General features: G+C 52.9%; 1 protein-coding gene across 14 annotated transcripts in view; it reads left to right on the top strand.

The window, feature by feature from the left end:
* The window catches only part of ANK1 (ankyrin 1), a 68,309-nt gene that overhangs the window by 26,276 nt on the left and 24,585 nt on the right, over positions 1-17,448 (top strand). For 7 of the 14 annotated variants that reach the window (XM_026862985.1, XM_026862981.1, XM_026862982.1 and 4 more), the window contains exons 2-4: positions 1,844-1,936; positions 11,665-11,766; positions 17,285-17,383. In XM_026862985.1, the coding sequence (XP_026718786.1) occupies positions 1,844-1,936; positions 11,665-11,766; positions 17,285-17,383 (294 nt within the window). Of the gene's footprint in view, positions 1-1,843; positions 1,937-2,477; positions 2,587-9,490; positions 9,594-11,664; positions 11,767-17,284; positions 17,384-17,448 lie in introns of those variants that run through there. The other 7 variants (XM_026862988.1, XM_026862986.1, XM_026862984.1 and 4 more) reach the window with 3 other exon arrangements.

Raw genomic sequence — 17,448 nt, 5'->3', positions numbered from 1 at the left:
ACCTGAGCTGCTCTTGCTGTTTCCAAGCACCTCCTCGGAGGTATGGAGAAGTTGCTGGAGGGCTGTTTGCAGGCAAAACTCCAGGTCTCAGTGCAGGCGCAAGGGCTTTGTGGCTTGGCCAGACTTGCCAGGACTGTGTCTGGTGGTAAAGTTTCTCTGTCCCTCAGAGGAGCTCTGACCTGCAAATGTCCCTCTCAGGGGCTCTTGAATTTAGGCACTTTTCTCCTTTCTCACGGTCGCAGAAAGGCTCTACCTCAGTGGTGGGGACCTGGGGCAATTCCTTACCGCTCACCACGTGGCCCGTAGGCATGTGCCAAAGCACCCTGTGGTTACCCTTGCAGTACCCCACAGTAACCGCAGCTATTTCCTGCTTTACACACCGTCCCGGGGTTTCCCTCCCTCAGCCATGCTGTGGCTGTTGGCCTGCCACATGCATGGGGGAATCCTGGGCTGGAGACAAACGGTGAGCGCCACATGCACTGTGCAGGGCTCACCTCTCCACCCTCACGGGGAGGACAAGGCATCACTGAAGAGAGATTATCCCATCCCAGAGTTTGCCTGTAATGGGTTTGTGGAAGTCACCGCTGCTGGTGCTCACTGGTGCCAGAGGCTGCACAAATCAAAGCTAAATCGTAGTCCCAGCCTGAGAGAGCTGCTGTGATAGAAGGGGTGGGGGGTGGGGGGACAGGACCCATTCAGCAAACAGGTGGAGCAATCTCATGGGGAACTTCTACACTGCTTTTCCCTGAGGTGTGGTTGGACGTAACCCCAAATAGATTGGAGGGCAGAGATCTTGTTTCTAGGGTTTGGTCAAGTGTGTGTTATCCTGGTGGCTGCAGGACCTGGAGAAAGTTTGCATTATGCTGAGGCAGCAACTTTGAATAGGCTCATAATCTGTCTGGTGAGGTCCTGCCTTCAGGGTGCAGAGGACTGGTATTTGCATTCATGACATGCAGTTATGCAGGGGGGGGAAAAAAGGATCTGAGACACTGATGATTTTGCTCTGTAGGTTCAGAGCAGCAACAGTTTCTAGAGCAAATGTAGTGTTCCAGCCAGCAGTTGCAGTGCCCATCCTTTTGACAATTAACATTTGAGCTCTACCTGAACTTGAGAGGAGTCTATTACAACTCAAATACCAGAGGGATCCCAGACTTCCAGAGACGTGCTGAATGGCGCTGGACAAGGGGCAGGTGTTTTCCTTAGACTGAGGTAAGGACTCCACTTTGCTCTAATGCTTCAACGTGGCCTTTGATCAGTGTAAAAAATCTTAATTTCTGTGTAATGCAAAGCATTTTTCCATCTTAACAGGTTCTCTTGATCTGCTTTTCCTGCCTCTCATCTGATAGAAGTTTTCACAGTGGTGGGCTGGACTGTTTCATAGGAAGTCCCTAGGGAGATACAGCTGTCAGAGCTGTTGTTTTTTTTCTCCCTGAAGCTGCAAGTGTCAGAAGCCATATTTATCTGTATGCTGTCCAGGCCTTTCCAGGTGTGATCACCTCATGGGCTTGCATTCACTGGTTTGGCCCCAGTGCATGGGAGAAAGTGTCTTGGCCCTCCAAAACCTGGAACTGGCAAAAAGGGCCAGCTGAATGGTAGCTAGAAATAGAAACCAAGCTGTGTGGCTCCCCTTCAGTGCCCCAGTGCTTTGTCAAGATGGCCCCAGAGCAGCATCTGGATCCAAGGTGGGGTTAGCAAAGCACCAGCAGAGTTTGCCTCCTGCCAGCCAGCGTCGCTCAGCACGTGTCACCTTGAGCCAGAGCACGAGGAGAGGGTGGGATGGGAGTGGTCTCCAGGAGGTCTGTTCCTTTGAACAATCGGTGTGACTCCCTTGCGTGTCTTTCAGAGAGGGCATGCACCAACCACTGTGGACCCCTTGCCTTCTTGCTGCAAGCAAGGATCTCCTGAAGGGATGCTGGAGCAGGAGTCTGCTGTGCAGGTAGAAGGGGGGAAGGGGCGCGTTCATTGTATTGCAGTAGGTTCCAGGCCCTACAAAGGGCCTGGAGCTGCTGTCACTAGACCTCATTTGCCACTTCAGTTCCATCTCGGTGTCCTTCATTTGGGACTGTGCCCAGCCAAGGTCTGCAGAGACCAGTGAACAATCTGGGGTCTTCTGCTAACTGCCTCTGGCCCAGCCTGCTTTGTGCAGCACAAAGAGACAGTGTGGTTCTGGCCACAGAGCTGTTTCGTTTTGCTTTGTATTTCTGAAGTTCCATCTTCCCTTGTACTGTTTGAAGAGCAGGGTTCACGTGTGTGGGCTCCTCCCTGTTTACAGCTCACAGATATGTTTATGAAGTGCACCTCAGGCACTAAACACTTCGTGTCCAGCCTGGCAGCTCTCCCCAGGCCCCTGATACGGGACAACCTGTAATCTCCAGACTCCAGGCAGGAGCCTCCCCATGCAAGCAGGCACGTGTGAGTGGTGATAGGGTGCAGTCCTGCTGCTGATAAACCTGTTCCAGACTGGCTGCTCACACTTGGTTTGGCTGCAACATTCAGTGTAAGTGAGCTGGTCAGAGCTGCGGACCCTGGCTATCCAGGGTGAGCTGACTTTCTCCTGCAGCAATGCCATACCTGCATTACTTGAGGGTGAGTACGTGGGCATGGTAAGGGGCTTGCTGGCCAGCACTAGGGGGAGATGGATCAGATCAGTTCTCAGGGTGTTGGTTTGCACACTGGAGTTTAGGTATATCTTGGCCAGTAACATGGACTTGTCTGGTCCAGTGAAAATGGCCCTTGTCCCCAAAAGATTGCCACTAAATGGACCACAGAATGGCAGAAAAGGTTTTCTGCCCTTCTTAGGTCATTGAGAACTTGCCTAAGGCCATGCTGGAAGCCAGTGGCAGAGACTGGTGTTGAATTCAGACTGGCTAGGTCCCTCTGTGCTGTACTTGCCTCATCCCCCTCACCACTGCTTCATTGGCAGAAGGAAGGTACCCCCAAGTGTTGGGGTTTTTTCACTATTGTAATGGTTGATTTCTGTGCTGTCACCTTTCTTATTTTACCCACCTGAAGCTCTGGGACAGGTGCATAGGATGACGTTTCTTTCTAGGCACAGTGCTGCACTAGCTCTGCTGAGGAGCAGGTGGCTGTGCTGCTATGGCTTTGCTCGCATGCCCTCACCAGGGATCAGCTGGCAGAGATATATTGCCAGGCCTGTACTTCAGGTGCTTTCCTGTCAATGCTTTCGTCCCTGCATGGCTTCTGGAGGCTGTACCCCGAGCGCTGGCCAGGTCAGCCTGGCTGAAGGCTGCTAGCCATCAATCTGTTGCAGCCACAGCACAGGGGCTGTGCTGCGACTCCTCGCAGCATGCAGAAAGCCCCCTTCTCTGCGCCCTGGCTCATGCAGGCAGCCAAAGCAGGTGTGGACTAGCCTCGCTGAAGCAGAGGTGAAGAATGAGTCAGAACAGACTGCAGAAATGAGGAGCAGTTTGTAAGGACCACTAGAAAAGAGAAGGAAGTTTCTCCACAAGGTGCTGGGGCAGACCTGATGGCACGGTCTGGACTCCAGCACATCTCCTGAGTGCAAGGGCACTGCTGGAGCCCAGAGCAGGCTGGAGGCTGCTCTGCAAGGTGTGCCTCAGTCCCTGGCTCTCATCGAGTGGGCTCAGACCATGTCTCTGATTTCCCCCTTGCACTGGCAACCTGCTAGAGTCCTCTCAGCTCCCCACTGTTCACTGCCCATGCCTGCCTGAGCCATGTCATGGTCCAAGGAAGTGCATTACGAAAGTAGGAGATAAAAAACAGTTAAGTGCTGCTGCATCTCTCAGCAGCTGTAAACCCAGTTACATTGTTAGGAGAGGTGTAGCGCCTGAGCAAAAAGCTCTCATGTGTTGTCTTCAGTTGCAGTCTATATATTTTCTGGTAAGGTAAAAATAGCTTTTCTTTTTCAGGATATGTAGAGAGCAGAGTCTTCTGCTAACATCAAAGGAGAGTGACAGCTTTCCCCTGGGTGTCCATGGCCTCAGCTGACAGGAGCAGTAGCTGTGTTAATTCTTGCCTTGCTTTGGCTCTGTGGGAAAAGAACAATGTCCTTATCTCCAGATCCCTGTTCCTCTCTCCACTCATTGCTGCTGGACCTGGCACAGTACTTCATTGGGGAAGTGATGGTTTGCAAATGACAGAACAAGATCTTGATGCTACTACTCAGAAAATTTATTATTAGTAGGTGGGAACTGAAAGAGGCAGACTTTTGTAGAGCTGTGGAGTGTAGCACCAGGGGACCCCTATCAGAAGGATCAGTCTGCTGTGTTGAGGCAGCTCCTAAGTCCTCGCTCCATGCAGATTAAGCTGTTTCTGATATCCACCCTCCGCCCAGTCCTGAACCTGTTCCAGCTTCAACATCTAGCAAAAGAGACCTGTAAGGGGGGAAGAAAGGAGCCAAATGGCAACTCAGAAGCTGTCTGTATCTGAATGTGTTCAGCAGGGACCGAGTTAACCTTGGCCCTGAACTGCACCACCAGCAAAAGTCCAGCACTGCCTCTCCTGTTAAGAGCGTATAACAATGGGCTTTCTGAAAGCTAGTTTCTCATGATTATGTAATGATGGGGGATTAGGCATGATGGAGGGGCCAGTCTGGTGCCCCCTCTTCAGTACTTTCAGGATGCTAATTGACAAGTGGCCTCCCTTCCCACACACCTTCCAGGGACCCTCCTCCTTTTGCTTTGGGATCTTTTGTCTGCCAGTTGTGCCGAGTTCTCCTCCAGCTCTAACAGCCCCTTGCCACAGGAACATGAGCAGATCTTTCATTTCCTGCATGCTTCAATTCACCTGCTGCAGAATGGTCTGGGGATCTCTGCCGGACATTCAAGTCACTGGCCTCTGTGGTACATGCTTTGGGGAGGCCTGGGGCTAGTGTGAAGTCTCTACTTGGACTGGTGCATGAAATGAGAACAAACTTGCTTGGCAGATGCCTTCCAGAGATGACCTCTTGTGCCTTGACTCTCATCAGTCCTATTAAGTTCTATGGACCTGTCCTAAATCATATGGGCAAAGATGAGAAGCGTTAGAGAATAGAATTTGGGCATATGGATTTATCTGTCTTAAATCACGTGGACAGGGATGAGGATGATGAGAGACTAGAATTTGGGCATATGGATTTATCCTTTATCTGATGAATTTTCCCAATACTTTTGCTTTTCTCTTTCATCTGGGTTTGCAGTATGTGCCTGGTAGCCTGTTCTCCAGGCTCTGCTGGCTGCCCACCTGAGGATTTGCTACTGTGGTCTCTCTGGAGATGCTGAATGCTGTCTTCTACTCAGAAAGCAGAAACCTGCCAGTAGGTTTTGCTTCCACTGTGAGGACCACCGAGATTGCCAAGTTTCTGTGAATACTGATAGGAGAGAAAGTTTCTGTAAGGCGGACAGTGTGATTCCTGTTTCTGGGCATTTTGAGTTGAATGTCTGATTCAATTTTCCTGATCTTTCCTGATCATCTCAGAGAGACTTTAGGTGCCACGTTTAACTGCTCTTAATCTTAGCAGCTGTTTTAGTGTGTTTCCAGGACTGACATATTCTTCTCATCTGTTGAGAAAGGCTCCAGATTATCACCTGCAGACCTGGGCACTTGATATCTGCGAGGCAGGAAGGTCCAAATGAGCTCTGTCTCCAGAGAAAACCCTAGACTGGGCAATTGCTTGTAAACCACTACACTGATGTAAGGTTTTGCTGTCTCCACTGGAAACAGTGCCTCAAAGGTGAGGATCATGCCCACTACTGGACACAAGCCCACATGAGCAAAGAAATGTCAAGGTAAATGTCAAGGGCAGTTGCAAGGTTTATTCCACTGCCTCCCCAGCTGGCAGCGCTGACCTTAGGTTCCAGCACCCTTGCACTAGCAACTGGAAGTGCCTGGATGACCTCCTAGACATAAGTTGGACCTTTCCACACTGTCTAGGTAGGATACCCATAGTGATACACGGCTTTAGTGTCAGGATTCAGGTTTGCATCTCACTGCCGGTCCCGGGGCTCCTTGACTGCTGGGCTGACTGTGTGCTGCTCAGCCTGCCAGGGGTTTCCTTGCTGGACGTCCTCTGTCCTCTGCTCCATGAACCCCTGTCCATCTGACTCTATTTTCCCTTGTCCACTGGCAGACTGGCCAGTACAGGAGGAAGTGTGTCTGCTGGGCAGGGCTGAAAGTCGCTGCTGGCTCCCCCAGGTAAATGGGGCCACTGGTAAAATTGTGCCTTCCCCTTAGCAGCAGCACTTGGCTCTTGGAAGGGGCTGTGGCCCTCCTGTTGCTGTTTCTCTGCTGTTCACACAGCTTCCACATCCCAGCTTGCAAGATGCCTCAGCTGACTTTGCTTCTAATGCATCCCAGAGAAAGGGTGGCACATGCTGCACCCGATAAGGGGTTTTGAGAGTGTTAGAACAGCGGAGCTGCAGAGATGCCTGTAGTGTGCAGAGCAGGAGCTGCTAAGCTCCTTGCTGGAAGGAGCATATGGCTCCAAAGCACACAGAAGAGTTTGAAGATGCAGAGTTATCATTAGTGGCAAAACTCATGAGACAGCAAGAAACCTGTGTAGTGCTGTAATTGGGTGTAATTGTTTTCAAGATCTTTGCTACAGGAAGCTATAGCCATTGGAGGCTTTTCACGCAGCAAAGCCTGCTGCTCCTCACTGGCAATGTTCTCCAGTAGCTAGTCCTGGAAGAAACAAAACTGAACAAGTGGCATGAGGGTGCCTGCCCCAAGGACAGTGTACCATGGGCCTGGTCTGCATCCTACATGCAGGGACTAAGGCAAATGTGCCATACCACCAGCTTCCCTCTCTTCCCAGGCAGGCATCAGCTGCATGGCTCAGCAGCAGAGCAGACCCAAACTTCTGGCCACTGGGTCTGGCTGCCATTTGGCAGAGAGCGCTTTGATCCCCAGGGTACAGGAAGTAATTTGTTATTTGAAAGTCTGCATTGCAATTCCTCTTCTCTGGTGTAAGAGCAGCACTGTTCTTCAGTGGACCAAAGACTCTGAAGATACGCTGCAGAGTTTGAGGAAGGGGAAGGGCTGGGGCTGGATGATGTGACTGAGAATTGAGACTCTGGGAACGGGATACCTCTGGGTAGACAGTGAAGAAAATACATTTAAAAAAAAAACAACCCAGTGACTGCAAGCTCCCCCTTTCTTCCCTCTCTGTAGCTAGTCCTTGCGGCTCTTCCGATGGAGCAGGGAATCAGCTGCTTTCAGGTGTCAAAGCAATTTGTTTCTGCAGGCAGAATGTCTAGTGGATGCTGGCAGCCTCTGCCCAGGTGCACCACCCCTCACCTGCCTGTACCGTGTCCTGGTGGTTGTGCAGCATGGGCAGGGCGGCTCTCCAGGGACTGCTGGACTCAGAGATGTGTTGGAAACGGCACCCAGTCCCTTTCTCTTGGCATCTTTGGCCCTGTCCATAGCAGGACGTGTTCCCAGGCAGTCCCACAAGCCTGTGTGCGCATCCTTGCAGGGAAGGGGTCCCAGCTGCTCTGGAACTTCTCAGCAAGAAGCCAGCTCAGCCCTTCCTCATTCCAGGTGCCATGTAAACAATGAAGGAGTTGCAGTCCCTGCTCAGGCTGCCTCATTGCTCCAGCAGACCTGCAGACAGAAGAGACAAGTGGGCAGACAGGATGCATGCATGCCTTTTGCCAGTCTGGAGCAGTGTGGTGACTTGCTTCTTGCCTGTCTTTGTGTCCCAGAAAACACTGTGAGATCAGCACAAGTCCCTGAATTCATTTGCACTTGGGAATCATCTACATGCAGCATTTAGCAGCATGTACAGTGGGCTCCTGACAAATGTGGCCACCTTTCACAGAAGGAGGCAATGGTGAGACCCTCCCTTCCTTTATCAGTGATGTGCAGAAGGAGCTGGTGGGAACTCCTCCCTGGGTGGGAGCGAGAGCAACTGCCAGAAGAGATTAGAGCAGGACTCCAGCCGAGGCCAGAAGACACAGCATGATTACTGAACCTGTGACTGCAGCCCTTGAAATCCAGCCTGGGCCTCTGCTTTGGCAGAATTTCCCCTTTGCTTACTGCCTTAGCCACGGCTACAGTGCAATGGGCTTGTCAGGTCCAAGCTTCTCATATTGGGGTGAAGGGGCTAGGACAGGAATGCTTTGTGGGGCAAGGCTGTGAGGGCAGGGAGACACGTGTGAATAGCGACAGAGGAAGCTGCTAACTAGGGCCAGGAGAGCGAAAGGGAAAAATTCAGGTTGTCAGCAGACAAGGGGAGCTTTTTCCTGAAAGAAAAGAAAGAGGAGGACAGAAGTACAGTCTGATGTGCTGTGCTATGCTTTTTACTTTAGAAGGTCTTGGAGCACTTTGCAAACTCCAGATCTGAGGCTTCTCCCTCGGGGAATTGCTGTCAGCAGCCTCCTGACACTTCACAGCTTGAATGTCCACCAGTCTGTGGAGCATGACACCTGTGTGTAGGACTTAGCAGCTGTGTAAGGGTGCAAGAGGTACACAATGGCAAGTAAGGCAGTTTATGTTCTCCCCTGGAATAGCTCCTCCCTCATAAATTGATAGAAAGGCAAAGGAAAATTGAAACACTGCAGATTCCAAAGAAAGAAAAACCGGTAGAGGCAGTCTGCATCTGGAAGCAGATGCTGTACATCCTGGGGCACACGGATAGCAAGTGGCTGCACGTGTGTGTGTGTGTGCACAAATACCAGGAGGTGCATGTAGCATGCCCGTGCCACGCTTTGTGCTTATCAGTGGATGGTAACTGTGCAGTGTGTCTGTGTTTAGGTACGTTGGGGTGCTGACGGGGATGTGTGTGTGTATCTTTCAGATATGCACATCTGTTTGTGTCCATGGGTCTATGCATTTCTTGCTGTCACTGTTCCCTTTTGCTGAAATGGAGGAGATGGCAGTGACCCAGTCTGTTCCCTGGCTAATCTAGTGTTGTCTTGATCTCTGTGACACCCCAAAGTACAGCGAGCTGTTGTGAACAAATGCCCCAAGTGATAGGTAGGCAGTCCCAACATGCGCATTGACATCAGAAGGGCAATATGACTGCACATTTATTTCCTCTGCTTTTGCCATTTGAGCTGAGCAATTCCCCCTTCTCTGGATGCATGTGGTGTCTGGCCGCTGGTGTCTCATGTTGGGCATCCCTCTATGCATGGGGAGCAGAAGGGCAGTGCCTCTGAAGCACACAAGCTTCAGCACATTCTCCAAGGCCCCGGCCCCCAGCATCCAGAGGGTCAGAAGGGAATCACGACCCTTCTCTGTGGCAGGCATTACCTGTGAAGTGCAGGCTCCTGGGTATGTCTGTGGGGCTGCTCTTCCCCTGCTGTTCTGAGGTGGTACCTGCAGCTCTGACCCGCTCCCTGCATTTGGCAGCAGTCATCTGCTTTCCGGAGGCGGCTTGGTATTAAATATCCTGTCTGACACAATAATGGAGAGAAAATGAACAAATTCCATTAGCGGCTGGCGATCCCTGCAGGGTCTGCGTTGGAGCGAGGAGGGAGCCTGTATTTTTAGACAGAATGCAATGTAACTTACTGGCTCTCTCAAACCTGGGGAGTAGATAACCAAGGAGGGAGAGAGGGGACACCAGGCTCAGGTTTCAGCTGAAGTGCCGGGCTATGGCAGCACGAAAGGGCAGGTCCGGTCCAGACGTGGCTGTGAGTATACAATGCATTTCTCCTTCGTGCCCACGGAGACCTCTGCTTTGCTATTCCGCTTGCTTTCTGCCTGCAGTCTCTGCTGCTGGGCGTGCTGGGGCTTCGGGAGCCCCTTTGCTGCTGGAGCCTGTAGAGTTTTGCCGTTTTAATCTCCATGCGTGTCCCATGGGTGGGAGAGCCTGGCTGAGCTGTGCTTTGACTTCCCGAGGGGTTGCTGTCGAAGGTCTGTGCTGTGGCTGGCATGCCGGCAGGACAGCTGAGGTGCTGCCCTGTCACCGATCTGACCCGAGATGCAGAGGCTTCTCGCAGGGTCTGGAGTTGGAAAAGCGCTTTGCGTTCAACCTGTTGCCTGAAGCTGTCAGTGTTTCCTCGCTAGACCCCACGCAGCATGCAGGGCTCAGTGCGCAAACGTGCGTTTCTAAGCACAGTGCTGGTGCTGCTTTCTGCCTTTTACAGTAGGTCATCCTGTAGGAGCAGAGCCCTGAGGCGCCACGTCGTGTCTCCTCTGTGCTCACAGCCCTCCACAAAGCCGGCAGCTCTGCTCTGAATCTGGGGGCTCTTCCCAGATGGACAGGACTGTCCTCTGAGGTGGCACAAGTGGAGCCAGCTGGCACAGGAGGTCGTGCGATCAGCACGTGTCCCCCCTGCACGCGGAGGCCGCACACCAGGGCTGGGCATGGCGGCGCTGCCCTCCGTCACCTGTCCCTCTGGCCCCGGGGCTGCCCCAGAAGGGGCTGTGGCACCCACCACTGCTGCAGGAGCCAGGGCTGGGTTCTGCAGGGTCTGCCTAGCCCAGCAGGGGCCAGGACACCCTGTCTGTGGCCCTTCCTTCTGCAGGTGGTAGCAGAGCGGTGGGCCCAGGACGTGGCTATGCTTCTCTGGCATAGGAGGGTCAGCCAGAAAGGATGGGCTGGGGAGGCAGATGGAAGACAGCAGGAGGCAGCCAAGTTGTGCTGCTCTGAAGTCCAGGTTTGAATGGCTGAGACTGCAAAGAGGAGGGAAGAGAGGAGCCCTGAACCCATGTGGTGCATCATCCTGCCTAGGTCTGCCTTCAGCAGTGTCCTCTGTGGCCGTGCTGCTTCCAGCTCCTGTCCAGGAGCTTCCTAATCTTGGGTGTTCACAGCCAGGCTGTGGGCACTACAGGATAGCCTGTGATGGCAGGATGTAGGCTCTTGTAGTACTGGCTCTTGTAGCACATCCCCTGGTCAGTCCCAACGTGAGTCGTACAGGAAAGGGTTCTGTTTTCCTATTGGAGCCGAAGGCAGAGGAGTGTGTCCTGCATCATTGCCATGGACGTCCCACAGCTCTGCTGCAGAAGGCCCTTTGGGCTGGACCTAGCAGCCTGTAATTACTGGTCCAAGGTCCCAGCCTCACAGAGCCACATCACTGCATTTCCACCCTGTTGTACTCCAGCTTCTGGTGAGCCATCCCATGGTCTTCATTTGCTGCCTTACCCTGCTAAATAGTGTTGCTCAAGTATTGCTGTGCCTTGCCTGTGGTGGCTGTGTTTTTGTGGTGCAGGGAGGCACTGCCTTGTTTCTGTTGGAAAAGAGAGATGCGACTTTCCTGGCTGTGGGGCGCTCAGCTGGGGTCATTGTCCCTGGTGCTGGTGCTCGCACTCACTGCTGTGGTGCCCAGCAGTTTCTGGGGGGCAGCAGGGGTGGGCTCACCACAGCTGCAGTCTAGATGTTGTCCATCGCTGCAGTCTCTCAGCCAGGATGCAGAGGCATCTCCTGGGCCAAGGGCGTCTGTCATGGTTGCAGGAGTCCCCTTAGAGCTTCCTCCTCAGCCCACCCGCAGTGCTGGGATGAGCTGCAGACCCGCGTGGCTCTCCTGCCCCGTCATCTGGATGCTCTTCACTCTAAGTCCAGGTCCCAGCCCAGCTTCCTGTCTGATCTGGGGCACTTCAGTCTGTCCCAGCAGTTCCCACCTTGACCTGCCTGGCCTCCGCCTTTTCTGCCAGGTCTCTCTAACCATGTTCTCTGCAACCGAGGGAAGAGCTGGCCCTGTGCTGGTGATGGGAGAGAACTGGGGCACGCTGAGTCTCACGCTTTTCTTTTTTTTCCCCAAGGCTGATGCTGCAACCAGTTTCTTGAGAGCTGCAAGATCCGGGAATCTGGACAAAGCCTTGGATCACCTCAGGAATGGGGTAGATATTAACACCTGTAATCAGGTAGGTGGAACCCACAGGGCTTCTGATACCATCTCTAGTTCACTGAAAATGTGCCCTGTGGTGGCTCCCCCAGGCGCAGCGACAGCACCGCACCCCTTGCACCCCTCCGTAGGATGGAGGCAGGGAGGTTCCCATGGGTGCTCACTTGCTCTGCTCTGCTGAGCTGATCGGGAGCACCTGCCCTGATCCCACAGTCCATCTGCAGCAGAGCAGAGTGTAAGGTGACTGGTAACAAGTTGCCTGGCAGAGGCAGTTTAAAAGCTTTGTGGGAGAAGCTGCCTGTCCTGACCCCACGCCCCTCCTGTGCTTCAGGTGCCTGGCTCCCAATCCGGGAGTGGGAGAGAGGAGGTGCTGGCTTAGGTGGAGTGCAATGGGAACTCTGCCGGGTGGGGGTGATTTTCTGGGGTGATTTCCTGGAGTGATCTGCCCTGCAAAGGCCGGTGCAGCCTCCAGGCGTGTGTCTGCAGAGCTCCAGCGTGCCCAGCAGAGGAGGGGTGCACGCCACACTGGCAGAGCTTGGAGCCGTGACTGCCAGTGCGGAGGGGGATCCCTGGGGTGCAGAGTCGAGTGTCCTGGCAGACCCCATCCTCCTCTGACATGCACCACCCCCTGCCAGGCTCCAGGCAACCTGCAGCCCCTTGTCCCTGCCTGTGCCAGGCAGCTGGCACAGGAGCTCCTAAGCAGAATTGAGCTCAGAGAGGCCATGAAGGGCAGATGGTGACATGGTTCCTTTCTGGGGATTCTTCTACAGTGAGCCGGTTGGAAACAGGTTCTGTGCTGGGAGGAAAACAGCTGACCAGAAGGCAGATCTGGACCAGTTGTCTTTGGGGCAGGGAGGGCAGCAGTAGCTATAAAGATCTGGGAAGCCTGGCAGTACTGCCTGGAGCATGGCAAAGGGCATTAACAGGTAAGCAGAGAGGGAGATCTGAGGCTCCTTTAGGGTGAACAAGGAGCTGGAACAGATGGAAGAGGCTCAGCTGCTTATCAGAGGGCAGAGCAGATAGCTGTGAAGATGAAGCACAGTGGCTGGAACATCTCAGGAATCACTCTTGGGGATATTCCCCTTGCCTGCAATGCTCAGGCTTTCAGATTCCCAGAAGCTGCAGCTTAACCCAAGCAGGGAATGTCTGCAAAATGCCAGTCTTGGTGGCTTGGGAGAGGCCGGGAAGGTGGAACCCCTCCTCGCCCAGACCAGAGACAGGTCTGCCTCAGGAGAGGAGAGCTGCAGGCGCAGAGGAACTGTTTGCACATAATCGACAGAACATTTTGTATCTGTGTATCTGCCAAAGGCAAGTAGCTCAGCCTGAAATGGGGTAGGTGCTGTAGGAAGAGATTCAGGGGGTTTGGGCTGAGCAGGGGGAACAGACAGACTGCACTGTCGGCTGCTTTCCAGAGCATTAGTGATGCTGGGCAGGCTGACTCAGCAGGTAGCATAAATGTGTATTCACCCGGTTCAGTATCAAGTCCCCAAACCAAGCATGGTTCAGAGCTACTGATCTGTGCACTGCAGTGGCCAGTGCAGTTACTGCAGACAGGTCCCCCCTGGAGATGTCACTGTCTCCTTCTTTTCTGACTGATGGTACCATGCAGGGATGCTGGGCTTCTGCAGGCCCCCAGGGCACACTGCAGCTTGCATTCACCTCTCTGGGACACTAGATGAGGCTTGGGGAAAGCTCAGGAGATGCTAATTTTGTTCATTACTGTATTATCTGGATTATTAGTTGATTATCAGCATTCAGATACTCTCAAAGACTTCTATTCTGGGGCTGTGTGGGGACATAGGGGATTTAGATCAGAGGGCTCTTGCAGGGAGAAAGGTAGAAAATTTTCAGTTTCAGACTCCTTTGAAGATGAGCTTTTCCCCTGGATCTGGTTGGTAGGTTAGAGGCTCTAACCCCATAGCCGTTTTGGAGATGTACAGGATTTGAAAAGAGGAGAGGCCATGTGACATGTTCTTAGCACTGGGCTGCAGGACTTGGCTTGGCACTCAGTACTGAGCAGATTGTGTGCTTGCACCCAGAAGGATCTTCCAAGTTGTTGTGCTTCATTTCAGAACTTGGGCCAGTTGTTAAACCCAACTGCTGCTCTCTTATTCTCTCTTGGGGGAGCAGATCCCCTGTAATTGAGCCACAGCAGCGGGCCAGTTGCTGGAAGCAGTCTCACTGCTCCTGCTTCCAAGTGCTTAGCTACAAGTGAGCAGAGGCAAACAGGTGTTCAGTGCACCCACTGCTCCCGTCCAGACCTCTGGGAAAGCAAGTCACAAGGAGCAGGGAGATCCTGCTGCTGACGTCTGTGCTGCTCTCCTCTCCAGGAGGGACTGGGGATGCTGCCATGTGTGGCACATGCGTGTATGTCCTCCGTGCAGAGACTGGAGTGGAACCTGGCAGGGAAAATCTTACTTTGCCTGTTCACTGGCAGCTCCGACAATTCCTCCTGCCAGTTTCTGTGGGTGTCTGGAGGGGCAAAAGTAGGGGTGGGGCTGTGTTTGGTCACGCTGGCCCATGCCTTGGGACAGGAGACTCCACAAGCAGAGCACGCCACGGATGTTCACTCATTTCCTATGACAAGCCTAAAAGCAGAGGGAGGATTTCTGTGTTCACTGCTCCTGTACCGCTCTAGTATAGAGGAATGGTTCTGGAGAGGGCTCTGCAAAGAGCTGAAACAGGGACACCCAGCCACGAGGTAGAGGTGATGGCTTTGAACTTCTTCCTCCTCCAGAGAGATGGTCAGTCATCAGCTGTCTCCACTGACTGGCTGCGAGTCTTGTTTCAAGTCAGATTTCTGGTGCTGGTGAGGGGATTTAACACCCTGACAGGGAGCACATGGCTACAACAGTATGAGGAAGGCACTTCTTTCAGTGACGTCTTTGCACTGGCTCCTGCCATCTCCCTGAGGTTAGATGGCATTTTGGGGTTTTCCTCTGAGGAATATCAGACCCGTGGGAAAGGTCCAACCTCACATGTCCTGTATAAAATAAAGAGGGATATATGTGGTCAGACCTATCCCACAGGCCCTGTATTCTTACTCAAGTGCAGAGACCTTGACATGCCATCTGATCTTCATCCCACCGATTTCATCCCCTTCATTACTGCCATCTGCATCAGCGTCTTCATCATCCACCTCACTCGTGTTTCGAATTCCTGTGTGCTCCCATGACACCCATGAAGAGCTGGAGGCCTGAGGATGTGTGCCTTGCTGCCAGGACCCTCCCCAGCCCGGAGCAGCGCTGTGCTAGCACACGGGTGCCAGGAGATAGTCTCTGGGGTGGCCAGTCACAGTCTGTCTTGGTACAGGCTAAGTGTGAAGTCCCACCTTTTGTGTTTTTCTGTAGGACTGCGTTTGTCCTATTGACAGCCAGCAACTGGGATTTCTGGGAAGCATTTGCAGCGCTTAGTGAGGAGAACACAGCACCTTTCAAATTAAGCACATCCTGTGGCAGTTTTGGGTCAGATGAGCTGTCAAGCCAAAGCAAATGAGCAAAACAGCCTGTATTGTTCCTGGAGCAGAAATATCGATGGGCCGCTGGGAAACAATCTTCTGCAAACATTGCTCTTATTGCTGTAAAGGCAGAGAATAATGATTGCTCACAGGTTTTCAGCATTCAAAAGGTTATTTATGAATCCCTTGCGTAAAAGGGCGTATGTGTTGAGGAGAGCAACGGAGCATCTGTGGTCTTGCACTCCAGGTGTTTGTTGCATGAGTGTAACCAGGAAAAATCTTGTATGTCTGTGACCACGTATCCAACTTGTGAGCTCACGAAGGTAAGGGTGTCAGTGACCATCTGTATGGGGTTGTGCAGGTGTGTCTTAGCCAAAGAAGCTGGGCTTGACCAAGGCAATGGGCTCAGTGTAGCCAGGCCTGGCTGAGAAGTGTTTCCTTTCAGTGGCTCTGGTCTGTGAATATTGCAGCATTCCCACTTCATTTTCCCTTGGAAGCAGGCCTTTTGTGCTCGAAGCTCTAGGGGACTTTGGAGTTGATATGCTGAGGAAGCCTGTGAATTTTTAGGTGTTCTTCGTGCTGTAATCAGAGTTGAGCAAAAGAATCTATGACTCTCAACTATGATCCTGGATAGCTGGTGTTTTGAGTAAGAGAGGGTGGAAAGCCTTTTTCCAGTATGATAACACTCCTGAAGCTGTTCTGAGTTTAACTGGAGTGTTGAGGGCTGGAGCTGGAGCCTTCCTGGGCATTTTCTGCTTCCCAGCCTATATTCAGGTGGAGATGAAGCAATTCTGTGAAGTGACCTTCCAGTACTCCACAGGAGCCGAAACAGATGGTTGGGAGGTGGAGTACTTGGGCAGGATTGTGTGCTCCCGAGGAGCTGGCATCTCTCTGCCATGTGGCAGCATTGCGTAGGGGTGAGTAAACATAGTGCATCCACCTGGGAGAAGTGAGGGACGACGGAAGTTTGCCTTATGGAGAAAGAGTGACATCTGAAATTGCCTGCAAGTATTTAACCTCTTTGCCAGCGAATATCCCAGCCCCTTTGTTCACGTCTGGGAAGCAGAATAAAGTGTCAGAAATAACAGAGCAGAAGCTCTATTAGCAGCCTCTAGGGTGCTGACTGGCCTGACACCTCCATCTGACAGCCCAGGGATGCTAAAAGGGCACTGGCCAGCCCTGTGCTCCTAGTGCTCAGATTCCATCGGAGGAAAAAGGCAAGCTAAACTGGGGCACTTGCAGAGATGTTCCTGAGAAGTCTCTTCAGCTTCCTGGAACTGGTAGAGCTTAGCGGTAGCACAGTCAGCACTTTCTCTGCACTCTTTTCTGCAGCTGAACTCTGAGGGAGTGAAGCTGACCCTCTGCTGAGCCTGGGCTGTAGGATGGGGCTGTTGATGGTCAGTCCAGGAAGAAGCCAGCTGCTGGACTGGAAGCTCCTGAACTGTTGTGAATTAAATTTGGCTGCTGCTTGATAAAATCATTGTCCCAGGCAGAGCTTCTCACTGCACCTCTGTCAGTGTAAACATTAAAGTTTAAGGTTTGTATGTGCATTTATACAGCAGCTGTGATGCATCCTCACCCTGGGCCATACACAAAGCTCAGCTCTGTGCTTTAGGTCTGAAAATCCAGACTGCAGACTGGCGATTGGGGGGGGGGGGGCACCCCAAGGAAAGTCACTTGAGCAAAGACAGGAGTTGACACTGGGGGTGTCATGAGCAGGAAGGATTGAAACTGCCTGTGGAGCCGAACGCACACACACGGAGCTGTGGTGCCACCCATCCATAGGAAATTGTCTATGGGGGCCGCACATTTTGCTCATGGAGACACCTCCAGCACTGGTCAGCACCTCAGCATCCAGCTGCATGCAGTTGCCCTGGCAGCGTGCACTAACCATGGCTGTCGTGCTGGATGCCGGTGCAGGGCTCAAGGGCATGGCAGCGGCTCCTGCTCCCACCAGCCCGGACTTTCTCCAGCGTGGGCTAAGTGCCCACAGTCACGTCTGCACAGAGCAGGGGGTTCCCCGGAGAGCCCCAGCCCCAGCGGGTGACTAATGCCCCTCTCTCACCTTTGCTCCCTCCAGAATGGGCTGAACGCCTTGCACCTGGCCTCCAAGGAGGGCCATGTGAAAATGGTGGTGGAGCTGCTGCACAAGGAGATCGTTTTGGAGACAACGACCAAGGTGAGGACAAGGGAGTCTGGTCACATTAGTCACAACTCCGCACCCTGCCAGCGCTGCCAGACACA

The sequence above is a fragment of the Athene cunicularia genome (genome assembly GCF_003259725.1).
Source record: "Athene cunicularia isolate RWA chromosome 22 unlocalized genomic scaffold, athCun1 chr22_part1, whole genome shotgun sequence".
In the NCBI taxonomy this organism is placed as follows: Eukaryota; Metazoa; Chordata; class Aves; order Strigiformes; family Strigidae; genus Athene; species Athene cunicularia.
Note: the sequence above shows the minus strand (reverse complement) of the source record. Positions and strands in the feature narration are given on the sequence as shown.